The sequence below is a fragment of the Lemur catta genome, chromosome 3 (genome assembly GCF_020740605.2).
Source record: "Lemur catta isolate mLemCat1 chromosome 3, mLemCat1.pri, whole genome shotgun sequence".
NCBI classification, from domain to species: Eukaryota; Metazoa; Chordata; class Mammalia; order Primates; family Lemuridae; genus Lemur; species Lemur catta.
Genome location: NC_059130.1, coordinates 47,065,629 through 47,081,769, shown reverse-complemented (window position 1 = coordinate 47,081,769; position 16,141 = coordinate 47,065,629). Strand labels below are relative to the sequence as shown.

At 37.4% G+C, this 16,141-nt stretch overlaps 1 protein-coding gene across 3 annotated transcripts in view; it reads left to right on the top strand.

Annotated features, from left to right (window-relative positions):
• The first annotated feature begins 4,098 nt into the window (after positions 1 to 4,098).
• The window catches only part of SLC35A3 (solute carrier family 35 member A3), a 50,486-nt gene continuing 38,443 nt past the window's right edge, over positions 4,099 to 16,141 (top strand). The window contains exons 1-2 of one of the 3 annotated variants that reach the window (XM_045547460.1): positions 4,100 to 4,418; positions 4,730 to 4,891. In XM_045547460.1, coding sequence (XP_045403416.1) covers positions 4,874 to 4,891 — 18 coding nt within the window. In that variant the 5' untranslated portion in view covers positions 4,100 to 4,418; positions 4,730 to 4,873. Of the gene's footprint in view, positions 4,419 to 4,729; positions 4,892 to 16,141 lie in introns of all 3 variants that reach the window. The other 2 variants (XM_045547461.1, XM_045547459.1) reach the window with 2 other exon arrangements.

Below are 16,141 nucleotides of genomic sequence, written 5' to 3'. Positions count from 1 at the left end.
CATAAAATCACCCTCTGGGCCCCTGACTCAAAGAGTAAGTCTACTGTAACAGGAAAAGCCAAGTAGAAGCCACTGAGGCACCTCTCCTTGGCCAAAGGAGGAAATGAAAGGTAAGTTTATTTCACACCTGTACATGTTCAATACAGTGTTAAACTCTACGATCCATCTCAGAACTAAAGGATCACATGACATTTGAGCTATTATAACAGAAGTAACCTCATTCAACTCCTCTTGGAAATAAATGATGGACAAGTAGATAATCTTTGGCAATCCTTTCCAGTTCTGTTTATATTTAGGTTCTTTCCCCTGAAGAACTAACAAGAACAAGCCAGATTCAACTACTGTAATTTGGTAGCTTAAAACAACAAACTGGTTTTTCCTGCTCGTGAGCTGTAATTTCAACTCAGTAGTTTTAAGAACTATAATAGCATAGGAATAAAATATTTGGTAAAGTGATACCTGGGAACCTGAGGCTTAATTCTCTATGCACTGAATTTTTTAAATCTATTTTAAGAATTTTGGATATAAATCCTTTAATGATATATATCACCATAGTCCCTGCCTTCTTTCTTTCTCGTGTGTTGTCTTTATTTTCTACTGGGTCTTCTAACAACCTCTGACCCCTAAAGCCATTAAAGGCCCTAAACGACCAGCCTTGGCTCTGCCTGAAGATACCAATCTGGGGAATGTCATTTTGTGAGCACATAATGCTTGCAGTGTAAACTGCACCAAATATAATTCAATTTGGTCTTAATTTCTCTGGGGTACCATAGGGAACCCCAGTTATTATAATGCACTCATGGCTTCCAAAGCATTGTCAGATTTACCAAATAAAAATGTAGGATACCCAGAATTAGAATTTCTGATAATCAATGAATTTTTAAAAATATATTCCAAATATTGCATACCAAACAATTATTCATTGTTTATTTGAAATTCAAATTTAACAGGTCTTCTGTATTTTATCTGGCAACCCTAATCAGGTACCACTGACATCATACGTAGTTCTATTAGGCCCAGGCTGCCTTTAGACTGATATCTTTTTCTCATTTGTCTATCTTTTCTTTTCCTTTCTTTCTTTCTTTCTTTTTTTTTTTAAGAGATGAGGCCTCATTACATTGCCCAGACTGGAGTACAGTGGCTGTTCACAGGTATGGTCATAGCACACTACAGCCCCAGACTCCTGGGCCCAAGCAATGTTCCCACCTCAGACTCCTAAAGTAGATAGAACTACAGGCATGTGCCACCAAGCCCAGCTTTGGCTATTGTTATGGTGCCAAAATTTTGCCTTTAAAATCTGTTATGACAGAGAAGCCAAAGCTTCTCTATCTGGCCCAGTGTCCCAGATTGCCGTTTTTCTCTCTTCCTTCATGGTAATCTCTGTTTTTCACTGACACTTCTTACCTCTATTGCTACTTTTGCTTTCTGCTACCTTTTCTGTATACTATGCTCATTCCCCTTCTGTCCCATTTTTTTCTTTCTTTGGCAGCTAAGTGTAGTGCTTTAAAGTATGTACTTTAAAGGAAGACAAATAAAGATTTGAACCCCAGCTTATCCTTTGGTAGATATGAAAACTACAGTAAGTTATTTAATGTCTGTAAGCCTCAATTTCTCTTTCTGTAAAATTCAGGTACTAATGCTTACTTTATAGGGCTGCTGTGAGAGTTAAATGAGATAATGTAGGCTAACCACTCAAGGGTAATAGGATTGTTATTATCAAAAGAGCCTCAGACTTTGGATACTGACTTGAGATATTGGATGTCCAGACTTGCAGTTCAGGCTCAGGTGATATTCTTGCCCTGGTGAGCATTTGTAGTGTCTGGCTTATCTTTGACATCATTACCAACCAGTCCAGTTCAGTTCAGGAAGTATGTATTGAGTTTCTAAAATGTGCTAGGTGCGAGAGATCCAAAGATAAATAGGATAGCACTGACCTCAAGGAAAGTGTTGGGATGAGAGGATAGATACAAAACAGAATCACAATTCAATGAAGTAAGTTAAGTTACCTATATATACACAGATGCCTCTAGATGCTATGAGACCACAGAGTGGGGTTCAGACCCTTGGGAGGAAGGAGGCAAAAAAAATGCTTCAAGTTTGGGATGATATTTGAGTAGAGAATTAACAATTGAGTGGGGCCAGCTATAAAAAATATGAAGGAGTAGCAGAAAAGTATTCCACACTTATTAAACAGCACAAGGAAAGAAATGGCAATAAGTACTACGCATGGTGTAAACAGGGAAACTCAAAGAAGTTCAGTATTTTTGGAGTATAAATTATAAAGCTAGGAAAAGCTAAGTATTACTTCATTTTGGTCAACAGCTTTGAGGCCCATATTTTTATTTCACATCATCAGTTGTGGGTTTCATATACTTGGCCCTTTATTTTCATTGTTGCTTTTCTTTGCATAGATTTTTGGTCATTTTCAGTTTCATGCCTGACTGAGGTACCAAAGTTAATGTTACTGTTTCATAATTGTAAGTGCTTCCACTTCTCATTTTTATTATTTTAAAGCTTTCTGAACACACTAAAAGACCTTTCTTTTTTCTAAAGAATGTATATCCTAAGACGTATTTTTCTTGTTAGTGTATTTTTAAAATATTTTAAATCTTTCCTTCCCCTTACAACCACATATTTACTGATTACCTACTGTTTTGTGAATGAACATATGTGTATGGGCACACACACACACACATATACAGGCATACCTTAGAGATACTGTGGGTCCAATTCCAGATCACCACAACAAAGTAAATATCACAATAAAACAAGTCACACAAATTTTTTGGGTTCACGGTACATGTAAAATTTATGCTTATGGTATACTGTAGTCTATTAAGTGGGCAATAGCATTATGTCTGTAAAAATGTACATACCTTAATTAAAAAATACTTTATTGCTAAAAAATGCTAACAATAATCTGAGCCTTCAGTGATTCATCATCATTTTGCTTGTGGAGAGTCTTACAATAGTAACATCAAAGATTACTGATCACAGATCACTATAACAGATGTAGTAATAATGAAAAAGTTTGAATATTACAAGAATTATTGAATATTATATGACACAGAGACACGAAGTGAGTACATACTGTTCGAAATATGGCACCAATAGATGTGCTAGATGCAAGTGTTTTACAAACCTTCAATTTGTAAAAAACGCAGTATCTATGAAGTGCAATAAAGTGAGGCACAATAAAACGAAGCACAAAAAAATGAGATGTGCCTGTATATAAAAGGATCTTAGAATAGTGTCTAGCTGTTATTATCATATATCAGGCACATGGTTTCAAAAATATTGGACATATATTAAGATCTAATATATATTTCACCATCCAGGAATTTTCTCAAGATCATATTACAGAAAAATTTAAGGCCAGTTATTCTACTCTAACACAGTTAGTTGATTTTATTTTCCTACTTTCTCTTTTTCCTAAGCATGTTTCTCTTGGACATAGTTTTAATCACTGCAATATAGAAACAAGCTTAATTTATAGCAGCATCGTGTTAACAGGAAAGGGATAATCCTACTCTACTATCTGATGATCCAACTGAACCTAGAATATTAATTTCAGTCTGTTCATCATCAAAATGGGCTACAGTAGTTGGAAGGTTTCCAACAAAGATATTGGAAAGCCTTAAAAGGTGATCCAGGCAACCAGGAAGGGGCTGGTCCCTTACAACGCTGAGATCCTCTGGCCCCAGCTTTCTTTTCTTCCTCTCCTGGTTAATGACACTAGGCCCATTTGGTGCACCGCTTTGAGTTCCACTGAGCCTCAAGGTCTCAGGCAAGGTGGGAGAAGTAGAAGAACAAGCCTTCTTCCAGACTATTGGTTGGCAGCCTGTGCCAGAGCTAATCTGGTTTGTTTTCAGGTCAGTGTCATTTTTAGGATCCTTTCAGGATCCGCCTCCCAACTCCTCTGAGTCCTTTGCCCCAAAGGACTTCGCCCTTTCCTTTGCAGCTGGACACCGTGGCACCATCTGCAAACCGACAGCCCCACAGAGGCCGGCGGCGAGAGTTACCCCATCTCCCTCGGCCTCTCAGGAGGTGTCTAGCAGGAGGCAGTACCCCCGGCGACCACGCGACGGTGAAGCAGACACCCGGGGCTGCCAGCGGAGCAGCCCAGGTGCGTCGTCGCCTTAGGGACAGAGCTGGCAAGTGCCAAGGTGGGACAACCAGAGCCGAGCCGGGAACGGCGTTTGCCCGAGCCGAGGCGGAAGCCGGAGCATTTGGGGGACGGGACCGCGGGAACCCGGAAACGCCTGGGCTGCCCCGAGCTGGCGGCAGCGACGGCGGCAGGAACGGGTGGCGCTGCGGGCCAGCGGTCGCGGCGGACCGGGCGGGCTCGGCAGCCCGGGGCGCCCGGCGGAGCGGAGCCGCGGCCCCCAGTGCGCGCAGCCGGCCGCGCTGCGCGGAAGGTGAGTCCCGAGCGCTGCCGGGGAGGGGCGGTCTCCTGGAGGCCAGCGGCTGCGGGGCGGCCCGGGCAGCTCCCCGAGGAGGAGGAGGCGTGCACGGGGGCTGCTGTGAAGTCTGTGTGGGCGAAGGGGACGGTGTCGAAGACACGTAGTACAGCACTAGCTAAATGGGGGTGGGAGCAGGTGAGGTGACACGTTGTAACTCCGACGAACGACGTGTGGAATGTGCTGGGTGGAGGAGGAAAAAGGGCCCGAGGAGAGGGGTGTGTCAAGCGAATGAAACGGCTGTGTGTGCCTCCGTCCCGGGCGTGCAGAGCGAAACGACAGTGGGCAGACTGGCGGTCAGTCCTTCGTTCAGTGAACGTCCCTTGAGCCCCGGCTCGTTGTCTCGTCCTGCGGGAGGCGCGGATCCACCAGACCGGGACCTTGCGCTCCAGAAGCCGCAGGGACTTGGAAGAATGGAAAGGCTGCCCTTGGTAAGGCTAGTGTGAGCAAGGGCTATCTGAGGTGGGGTGAGAGTCCCATCAGAACAGGGTGTGTGTGTGTGTTGGGGGAAGGTGGCGGATTTCAGTGAACATATTTATTTAAACCAACTACAGCACCTCTGAGTTCAGGAAGGTTAGTTCAAATTAAAGAAGAATATTAAATGTAGTAATGGGCCTTGCTTTAGTAAAGGGAGTATATTTCATTGCTTTATAGTAGAAGACTGACTCTTCTATCATGTTCTCTTAAATGCTGTATTTGAAAAGTAAATCTTTTTATTTGTAAAATCAACGTTAGACTTTGGTAGTTAAAGATGAAATTTGGTGCAGTTTCTAACTTGGCGCTTTTACACACTTTCACCGGTAAACTAAGTTCTATTCCTTTAAGGGAATGACTTCTGAATTTACCTTTCTGATCCTAACTTCCCTCCTAAGTGTTGATTCTACTCCTTCAGCATCTCAGTCTTAGTTCTTCCCTTTTTCGTTCCCACTACCTCTGTGCTAAATAGGCTCTTCTTTCCTTTTATTTGCATTATAGCAATAACTTCCCAACTAGACTTGCTGCCCTCAGCCCAGCCCCCTTCCAGTCACTCTCCTCAATACTGCTTTGTAAAACCAAAAGTCTTATAACATTCTTTGGTCATTCTTCTCTCAGAAATACCCAGTAACTCTGTTGGCTCCACAATAAATTTTAAATTATTTAGGGAGGCATTTAAAGCCCTTCAAAATTTGAGTATGTCCCTGGTTCCAATAAAATCAGTGTGGTCCTTTCATCTTTTTTTTTTTTATTTCAGCTCATCATGGGGGTACATAAGTTCAGGTCATATACATTGTCCATGTCCCGCCCATCCCCCCGAGTCAGAGTCCCAAGCGCATCCATTCTCATTCTCCAGACAGTGCGCCTGGCACTCATCATGTAGTCATACCTCCGTCCCCCACCCCCACCCCCGTCTGCACCTTCAAGCATGACCATTCCCCAGAGGGTGTGCAACGCACTCATCATGTAGGCATACACCCATCCCCTCCCCCCACCCCCCATCCCAGTCTGATATCCAATTGGTATCCTTCCCCGATGTACATTTAGGTGATGATCAGGGAAACCAGTTTTCTGGTGAGTACATGTGATGCTTGTTTTTCCATTCTTTGGATACTTCACTTAATATAATGGGTTCCAGCTCTCTCCAGGAGAACCAAAGAGATGTCGTATCATCGTTATTTCTTATAGCTGAGTAGTACTCATCTTTTAAATTATTACTTTATCCCACATACTCTATTTTTTTTGCCAAACTGGAGTCATCAATTTGAACTTTAATTTCTGAACATGCTGCATACCTACTTGCCTTGGTCTTTACTTAAATCCTTTCTTCCTACGAGGAAGGTCTTCTTTACTGTCTTGTAGAAACTCTACTTACTCTTCAGTGCCTGAAATGCCATCTCTTTCTTATGAAGCTTTTTGAAATATGTGAGTCCAGACCATTTTTTTTCTTTTGTGTGCTGGCCTTTATAAATCTTACAATACTTGTTAAATTTGCATCATACCATGGTTGCTTGAGAATTTTATTATCCCTGCTAGAATGTAAGCTTTCTAAGGAAAGTAATTACACCTTTTAAAGTTTTTAGCACATGAGTACTTGAGCACATCATGACATATTAGACTCTTAATAAACATTTGTTACATTAAATCATTTAGTGAAACAGTCAAAGTCTGTTACAGTGCTCCTGGAGACAAGATTAACTCTTGAGTTGTAGTATGCCATTACTATAGATTTTTATTAATAATCTTATATTTGAAGGTGCTTTTCTGTTCCATGTTTTAGTACCTCATTTGATCCTGGTAATAAATCTTTGAGTGAGGACAGTTTTTATCACCTACATTTTATACATAATATTGAAGGTCAGAGAAGTCAAATAATTTGCCCTAGGCCCTATGTACACTCCTTAGGCTGCCTCAATTATATATATATATATATATATATATATGTATGTATACATACACACACACACATATAGATATTATTTTTTTTTTTATATGAGGTCTCACTGTATCACCCCAGGCTGGTCTTGGATTCCTGGGCTCAAGCTACCCTTGCATCTCAGCCTCTTGGGTGCCCACCACTGTGCTCAATTTGCCTCAATTATATCTGAAATGGATATGATTTTTATTCTCAAACACATCTTTTACTTAGTAGGAATTCAATATGTTGAATGAATGACTGGATAAATAATAGAATCAAGGAAAATAATCTCAGTTGTAAACCTAATTTTATAATTCAGTAGCTGAGTATAGTATACTGAAGTATATCTGAAGTATATACTGAATTTTATAATTCAGTAGCTGAGTATAGTATACTGAAGTATATCTTTTATACTTCTTTTCCTTTCCTGAAAATTTTAGAGAGTGAAGTTTCTATTTGGTGTTAATCAACTGTGGAATATTTTGGTGAAATTGCCAGAAATTTAGAGTATTAATAATTTGTAGACCTGTCTGGGTAACTGAAATGGCTTGAATATCATCAAACTGGCAGTTAATGTGTCATTTGTGGGTATGAATTTATTATTAAAGTTTATATCAATATGAATTGGTAGCCTAACATTAGATTTTAATCCTCACAAAAGCAAGTGTATGCTAAATACATTCAATTTAATTATCCATTAATGAAGGAGTATATGGTTATATATTTTCAACACATTGCCACTCTAGAAAAAAATTTTCCTTGAGGCCATGGTGTTTTATTATGAAAACAGAGTAAAAATTTTGAAAACAAAGCAATCCTGTCTAATTTAATGAAAAACAAAATTTTTGACTTCTATTCATTTAATCTGTTTTTAGAATTAATTTGTCAATATTAATTGTAACAATAAGAACATCAACAAATAAGATTTTTATGAACCAACGTAGGGTTTTGCCCAGGTTTTGCTTTATGAGGCCGGGGCTCAAAACTAGCATGAGTTAAATACAACTCACATGGTAGTTAATGTGTTATTCATTGTTTTCTTAATGTGTTTTGTTATGTAAATTTTAGAGTGTTTGGCATATAAATATGAAAATGACTTTAGAAGCTAGAATGTTACTTAGCTTCTCTACCCAAACTGCCTACCCAGAACTCTTACTAGTTTATCATCTGTATTGGAGATACCATCTCAAATAAAACCAAAGAACCAGTTTAAGATAAGTTGCTGTTTGTTTAGAGATAAGAATTTTAATTGAAAAGGTATGCTAGGTCAGGTAGCATAGTAAAAATGAGAGTTAAAGTGAAGCTGAAATTTTAGGTTACTTCATATAAAATGCTAAGAAATAAGTTCATTCCACAAAGCGTCCATGTAGGACTTTAGGACCTTATATCTACTCTGCCTAGTTTTTTCTGTGAAAGTTGGATAAGAAGTTTTTTTCTAAATTCGTATGTGGTAAAAAGCCAATTTCAAACTGCATTTCTAGTAGCATTTTCTATCATGAGTAGGTCTTATAAAGGTATTCAATGAATAAGGCATTAGAGTATAATAACCACTTTATCTGATTTATATTCTTCATAACCCCCTTATGAGGTACATAATTATCCTCATAACCACCCTATGAGTTACATACTATTATTTATCCCCATTTTATAGATGAGGGAGAGACAGAGAGGTTAAATAATTTGCTGTAGTTATTAAGTGGTAGAGATAGAATGTGGACTCAGTCTGAGACCAGAGGCATTCCTTGTATACTGTGGTGACTGACCCTCTAATACTTAGACATGCTTGACCACAGGCTTTACTGCAAAAACCATGGATTTTGACTGAGAGAAGCCTTAGTTAATATCTGAGCTCTGACATGTTATGCAAGGCAACGCACACACCTAATATCTCAGAACTTAAGTTTCTTAATCTGTGAAATGAATGATACTTTTACAGATTAAATAAAATTTAAAGGAGATAATGCCTGTAATTCAGCTAGCACAGTGTCTGACATGGTGTAGCTGTTAAAGTTTCTTCTATTAATTTAATTTCTCTTGTGTAAGTACAGTTATTAGAAAACATTTAATGACAACCAGTTTTCTGTTTGCATCTGTCTTTTATGTATTACACAGAGAGATTTATAAAGAGATCATTCCCCCCTTCTGAGAATTTACATATTGTGTAGTTTATTTATCCTTTTATAAATACAACTTAGAATAAATGCTTACTATACAACAGGCGCTGGTAAGGAGATGCAGGAAATACAATAAATAAAGAAAAAAGTGTATGTATGTCAATAAGTTAGTCTGATAAAATTTATGAGTGCTATTATAAAAGATATATGCAAGAATGCATGGGAGTTTAGTAGAAGGAAGGATTCAGTCTGATTAGAAGACGTAGGGAAACTTCACTAATAAGAGACTTGTATTTTGAGTTCTATAAGATATGTAGAAGTTCTAAAGGTAGAGAGGGGGAAAGAGTTTTTTTTAAAAGAGGAATTTTTGTTCAGAGAATGCATGGAAGAATGTGTTTGAGACAGATAATAGTTTATGGAAAGAAATTTAGGTTAGGACCAGATTATGAAGGCTATTCTATGTGAAGGAGTTTGGACTCTATCCTCTATTTGGTAAGGAGTCCATTAAACTTGACAGAGGGAAGGAATGTGATCAGATCTATATTTTATTAAGATATCTGCTCTATAGAATATAGATGAGAGTCGAGAGAGTCTGAAGCCTGTCCGCATCAGTTAGGAGGCAAAGTGACATGAGACTTGAACAGTAAATATTGAATAAGCATAATTAATGTATATTCATAGCCTATGTAGTTTAAGCTTATAGTGTATATCAACTTCTAATAATATAGGTTTACCTAGGAGTGGTTACAATTTCATGTTTAGAAAGAGTGGTGGTTAAAAAAACAAAACTACACAGCATTTGAATTCTAATATTGGAATCGTATCTTTAGGGGAGGGTGCTAATTTTCCATTAATTATCTAAGCACAGTCAACAGCTAGGATTAAAAAAAAAATCCTTGACAGTTTGTCAGACCATAAATCCATAAAAATCTGCTCATTCCATATGTTTTATTAAGTTTCAGTTAAATTATTTTCACATTTTTCTAAAATTTTATCATTTATGAATGCTACAAAGAAAACATTTTATGGCCTCTCACCTATTAGGTTTATCCTCAGGCTGAATTAAATAGCTAAACATTATTCTTGATTAACCTTGTATGCTTTAATACCTAAACATTTGAAAAATCACTGGAAGTGCTGGAACCTTGTTATTAATGTTAGCGCTTGGGGAGCAACTCTAGCTTATAGAATGATTATGTTATGTTTGAATTTCTGCATATAGATAGATATATTTCAGATCGCATGTTTTGACACATGTAGTGCATCTGAGACTGGGCAACAAATTAAAGGAGTCAACTTGAATAGTCTAGTATGGACAGAAAGCTTAGAATCGGGAATTTTTTTCTAGCATACAAGCTTTATATCTGATTATATGTTGTTACTATTTCAAGTTATAAAAATGGTGAAAATGTCGACAATCTGTGTGTTCTCTTGCCCTTTTTTTTTTTTTTTTTTTGAGACAGGGTCTCACTCTGTTGTTTGGGCTGGAGTGTGGTGGCGTGATTGTAGCTCGCTGCAACCTCAAACTCCTGGGTTCAAGTGATCCTTCTGCCTTAGCCTCCTGAGTAGCAGGGACTATAGGTGCGTGCTACCACTCCTGGCTAATTTTTCTATTTTTTGTAGAGATGAGGTCTCACTCTTCTTCAGGCTGGTCTCGAACTCCTGGCCTTTAGCAGTCCTCCTGCATTGACCTTCCAAAGTGCTAGAATTACAGGTGTGAGCCACCGTGCCTAGCCTCTTTTGCCTTTTATGTCTTTTAAAACAGCAAAGAAATTGATGTTTTCTAAAATAAGCAGTAGTAGAAGTATTACGTTGTGACATTTGTCAAGTCCTTACCTTCCCTATGGAAATATTATTATTAAACATTAAGTTTTGTGAACAAAGTGGATGGGCTTTGGCTTTTCAATGAGAGCAGATTACTAGATTACTAGTGTAGTTCCTTTCATTTGATATCTTTGTTTTGTTACTGAATCAGGCATTTACTTAAAAATTTTTTTTGAGTGCATACTATGTGCAGTGATTGTTCTAGACATTCTTCAGTATAACCCAGTTTTCCTAATAAGTGATTTTTTTTAAGTATGGAAACTTAATTTTAACCAGTCGTCCTCTGAAACATATTCAATGTTTTCTGCTTGAATAGACATAGAATAGAGAACAATTAGGTTTTTAAAAAACACAGGCTTATATCCTTATATTAATTTCCTGTGGCTGCTATAACAAATTACCACAAATTTGGTGGCTTAAAACAACAGCAATTTATTCTCTCACAGTTCTAGAGGCCGAAAGTCCAAAACCAGTATTACTGTGCTGAAATCAAATTGTCAGCAGGGCCTCACTCCCTCTGATGGCTCTAGGAGAGTATCCATTCCTTTTTTCCAGCTTCTGGCACCTGCATCACTAATCTACAAGGCCAGCATCTTCAAATCTTTCTGTGCTCCATATTCATATTGCCTTCTTCTCTTGTGTGTCTGTATTCTCCTCTTTTTAAAAAAATTTCTCAGCTTTATTGAGGTATAATTGACAAATAAAATTGTGTGTATACAAGGTGTACAATGTGATAATTTAAGCTACATATACATTGTGACATGATTACCTCAATCAAATTAATTAATAAATCCATCATGACACATAGTTACCATTTGTATGTGTTTGGGGACAGGTGAGGATGTTTAGGACTACTCTCTTAGCAAATTTCAAGTAAATAATACAGTATTATTAACTGTAGTTACTGTCTTAGTCCATTTTTTATTGTTATAAAGGAACCTGAGGCTGGGTAATTTATAAAGAAAAGAAGCTGTACAAGAAGCATGGGATCAACATCTGCTTCTGGTGAGGGATTTAGGCTGTATCTACTCATGGCAGAAGGTAGAGGGGAGCCAGTGTGTGTAGAAATCACATGGCAAGAGAAGGGGGAGGTGCCCTACTCTTTTTAACAACCAGCTCTTGTGGGAACTAATAGAGCTAGAACTCACTCATTACTGTGAGGACAGCACCAAGTCATTCATGAGGGATCTGCCCCATGACCCAAAGACCTCTTATTAGGCCCTATCTCCAACATTGGGGATCCAGATTTCAACATGAGATTTGGAAGCATCAAATGTCTAAACCATAGCAGTCATCATGCTGTACTGGATCCCCATGTATTCCCCTTTTCTTTCTGTCTCTTATAAGCACGCTTATGATGGCACTTAGGGTCCACCCAGATAATCTAGGATAATCTTCCCATATCAAGATCGTTAATTTTATCTGCAAAATCCCCCTTTTAAATAAGGTCATGTTTACAGGTTCTAGAGATTAGAACCTGATATCTTTTGGGGCTGTTATTCAGCCTAGTTCAATCCTAAAGCATACTTTGATGTACTAGGATTCAGAGATTATAAAAATATATAGAATATAGGATCCTGAGATCCTGTAAAGTTATTTATATAAACTCAATTTACTTTTTACTTCAGTCTACAACAGAATCAGACTTTAGATTTGGTTTTCAGAAATGTTGACTCTGCTGCTAAATGAGGAGGTGGTTTTGTTTTAGGGAAGTCATAGAAGCTTTCTGATTCCTTGCCTGGACCTTGGACTGTGAATTTAGGGCCTCGGGTTTATTATTTTCTTTCTCCAAGTTTTCTAGCTGACTTAAAAGTCATCAGTGAACACCTTTATATCCTATTTCCAATAAAATGTCTGTGTCAGCAACAGTTTGATTGCCCAAAGCCTTATCTTGATTATAGGTGTCTTCAGGTGAAAATTTAATTTTACCTCTATGTGATGAACTACCAGTGTTTCCTTTACCTGAGGCCCTAAATTCAAATCTAAAGTCTGATTCGAATAAAGGTCAAAGTAAGTCAAAGAGGAGATTATTGGAGGATTACTGAGAAGTCACTAAGCAGCCCTCCTAAAACACTATTATATGTAAAGTCAGAGATTTCAAAAGAATCTAGGAAGCTGGCCATGTCCTGCTGCTAGCACAGGATCACGAAACACAGCAGGTGGGAAAGTTTATGGAAAGCTGTCACCTCTGCATAGCATCTTTCTATGTTCACAGAGTATGGTGGAGGGCCTGGGCCCACTGTTGCTCAGTAGGGTCAGGAGTTGAGAAGAAGAGCTGACCTACAGCAGGGAAGAGTGAAAATAAACTGGAACCTGCCAGCACTTTTGTTTCTGTCTCACCACATTTAAGGCTGACAATCTTCAGAGAGTAATGGCTGTTGCTTCACTTCTGCCTTCTAAATCTTGTGCAGATTTTGTTTAGCCAGTCCTAACCCAGTACCATGCAGAGAAGAGGTTTCTGGGAAATGTTGTTTGAGTTTAACCAAGTTGACGAAGTATAATATAAAGTACCATAATTTCCCTTTAATATTTCCCTGTTGCACTCTGTATTTTCCTGTCATAGCAGTTTACACACTTATACCATTTCTTGAATTATTTGAGTAAATGTCTTTCATGCTAGAGAATAAGCTCTATGGAGAAACAGATTGTCTTGTTCATCATTATATACCCATTGCTCATCACAGTGCCTGACCATAGTGTGTATTAAATATTTGATGGCTGATTGCCACTTGGAGAGTTGCATGATACCTGTATTTTTTACTTCTGTCCCCAGTCATCTTAGTTCTTTTTTTTTTTTTTTTTTTTTTTTTTTTTTTGAGACAGAGTGTCACTTTGTTGCCCGGGCTAGAGTGAGTGCCGTGGCATCAGCCTAGCTCACAGCAACCTCAGACTCCTGGGCTTAAGCGATCCTACTGCCTCAGCCTCCCTAGTAGCTGGGACTACAGGCATGAGCCACCATGCCCGGCTAATTTTTTTGTATATATATTTTTTAGTTGGCCAGATAATTTCTTTCTATTTTTAGTAGAGACGGGGTCTCACTCTTGCTCAGGCTGGTCTCGAACTCCTGACCTCAAGCGATCCACCCGCCTCGGCCTCCCAGAGCTAGGATTACAGGCGTGAGCCACCGCGCCCGGCCTCATCTTAGTTCTGAACCTTTACTAATGGTCAGTGCCTGTGGTCCGTACCTGGCTTTTACACTAGTCTCTGTTCTTTGTAGAATACATTTTACTCCTGCTTTTAGCTGTAAGTAGTGGGAAATGACCATAGCAGAAAGTAGTAGAGCAGAATAGTATGGGGCTGGGAAAATGGGAGAGTGGGAAGCACCACACATTGGAAGGGGATCTTAGAGGTATACTTATTAGGTCATTTTGTTTTCCAAATCACTGACCTTCTGTAGAGTACCATAATACTTAATAATTTTTATCTAAAAATTAGAATGCAAATAGGTTTTATATTTGTGTAGTTGAAGAAATATTTGAATGCTATTTGTTTTACTTGAATGTAGGAATGAAAATTCTGCAGTCTGAAAGAACAAGTTAAAAATTGACAGTGCTGTAACTTACATACTCGTGATATTGTCTTATGTAAACAGACACCTGACACCTTGAGGAAGAAAGGAAAGGAGAAACAATGAAGAGTTGTTTAACTTAGAATGTAATAGGAACCTGTAGGTGATAAAGAATTGGTTGTTAAGTGTTACTGAGCAAGATTTTATTTTGCTTTTCTTAACCACTTAAGAGGGAACTAATTAGTGGAGGTTATTGTTTGTATCATAGAAACAGAACTATAGTGTAAATTACTTTGTATTCCTTTTTTTCACTTATGTAACAAATAAGATTTTTTGATTTTCCACAAGATTATTGTGGATTTCAGGTACAGCATATTGTAATCTTTTTCTTGAGTACTGTATCTACTTCTGAGGTAGTTAGAAAAGAAGATATATAAACGCCAGTGTGAAAAGTACAGTCAGTTGTGATGAAGGTAGTCTGTCACTATTTAGTGTACAGTTACAGGTTATAGTTTTTAAATTTTGGCATCATGGAAGATAATGGACAAAAATTTGCAACTGGGCTCAACATTGCTGTATGTATTTACTTTTTCTGTTCACTTACTTGGAAAAACCTTACGTTTGTTTTTTACACCAGTAGTTATTTCTGACTAGTATACAATGTTTATTTACATAGCACTTTATAACTTGTATGTTTTCATAATACTCTATTATGTCATTAACCTCTAATATACTATTATATTATACTAAGGAAGTATATTGCAGAACTAGTGTTTGGACACTATAAATATAGCTCACTCTAAAAATTATAACTTAGAAATTTAGCCTCTTGATTTTACAAATTGATTTACAATGTATCTTAAATACTAGGTAATATTTTAAAAGGTATATACATTTTATTACAGTTCTAAAACATTGACTAAGCATTTAGTTTTTTAGAACTTTTAGTGGCTAAGAGACATATCAGCAAAATATGGAGATTATATAGACTATACATTGGTAAATCATTGGAGTAGGGGTAGCAATACTGATTTTCGGATTTTCCTACAAGGACCTATTCTATCTTTGAAAAGATGACTATCAATTATTAGTATATGGTGTTTTGAATATTTCAGCACTTGGTGCATATCTGTAATGTATTTAATGGTGGTATAAATGACTAATTTCTCAGTTATCTTGATTAATTTGGCGGTAAAGGTGGTGGTAGTGGTGTGCATTAATGATACATATACCTTATGTAATATATATATTTTAAAACATTTAAACCTGTAAAGTTGCTCAGAATTGGCTGACAAAGCTTTGTAAAGCAAGGATCTTTGGGAGCTACTTTAATAAAAATGAGGGTAATTAGCATATCAAATGTATTATAGCTTCTGGTGTGTTTGAAAACCTTTTTTTCTTAAGACTATTAAATTATTACTGACCATATCTTTGAATTTGAAATAAGCTTACTAATATTTTTTGTATAAAATGCAAAAGTAAATTCTAACCAAGCCATCATCCAAACTCATCAAATACAAATGAATGGAGTTTAGATGAATGAAGTTTTTTGGTACATTTTTCCCCTGAGAGGTGAAAAGAGATTTAAAAATAATAAAACTCAACTTTATAAATATCAAACACCTAATAATTCAGAGGAAAAGTAGTAATTAGAAAGCAAAAATAAGATCTATTAGATCTATTAAAATCCTAAAATATTCCTTGTGCATAGGAATGTAAAGAACTTTTAGAAGTACTCTCAGTGTGATTGTTGTATCAAATCAGTGTGTTTGTAGTATATATGCTTATATGCAAAGATTATAATTATATATTGTTATTATATAATAGTTTATGTCATATATTA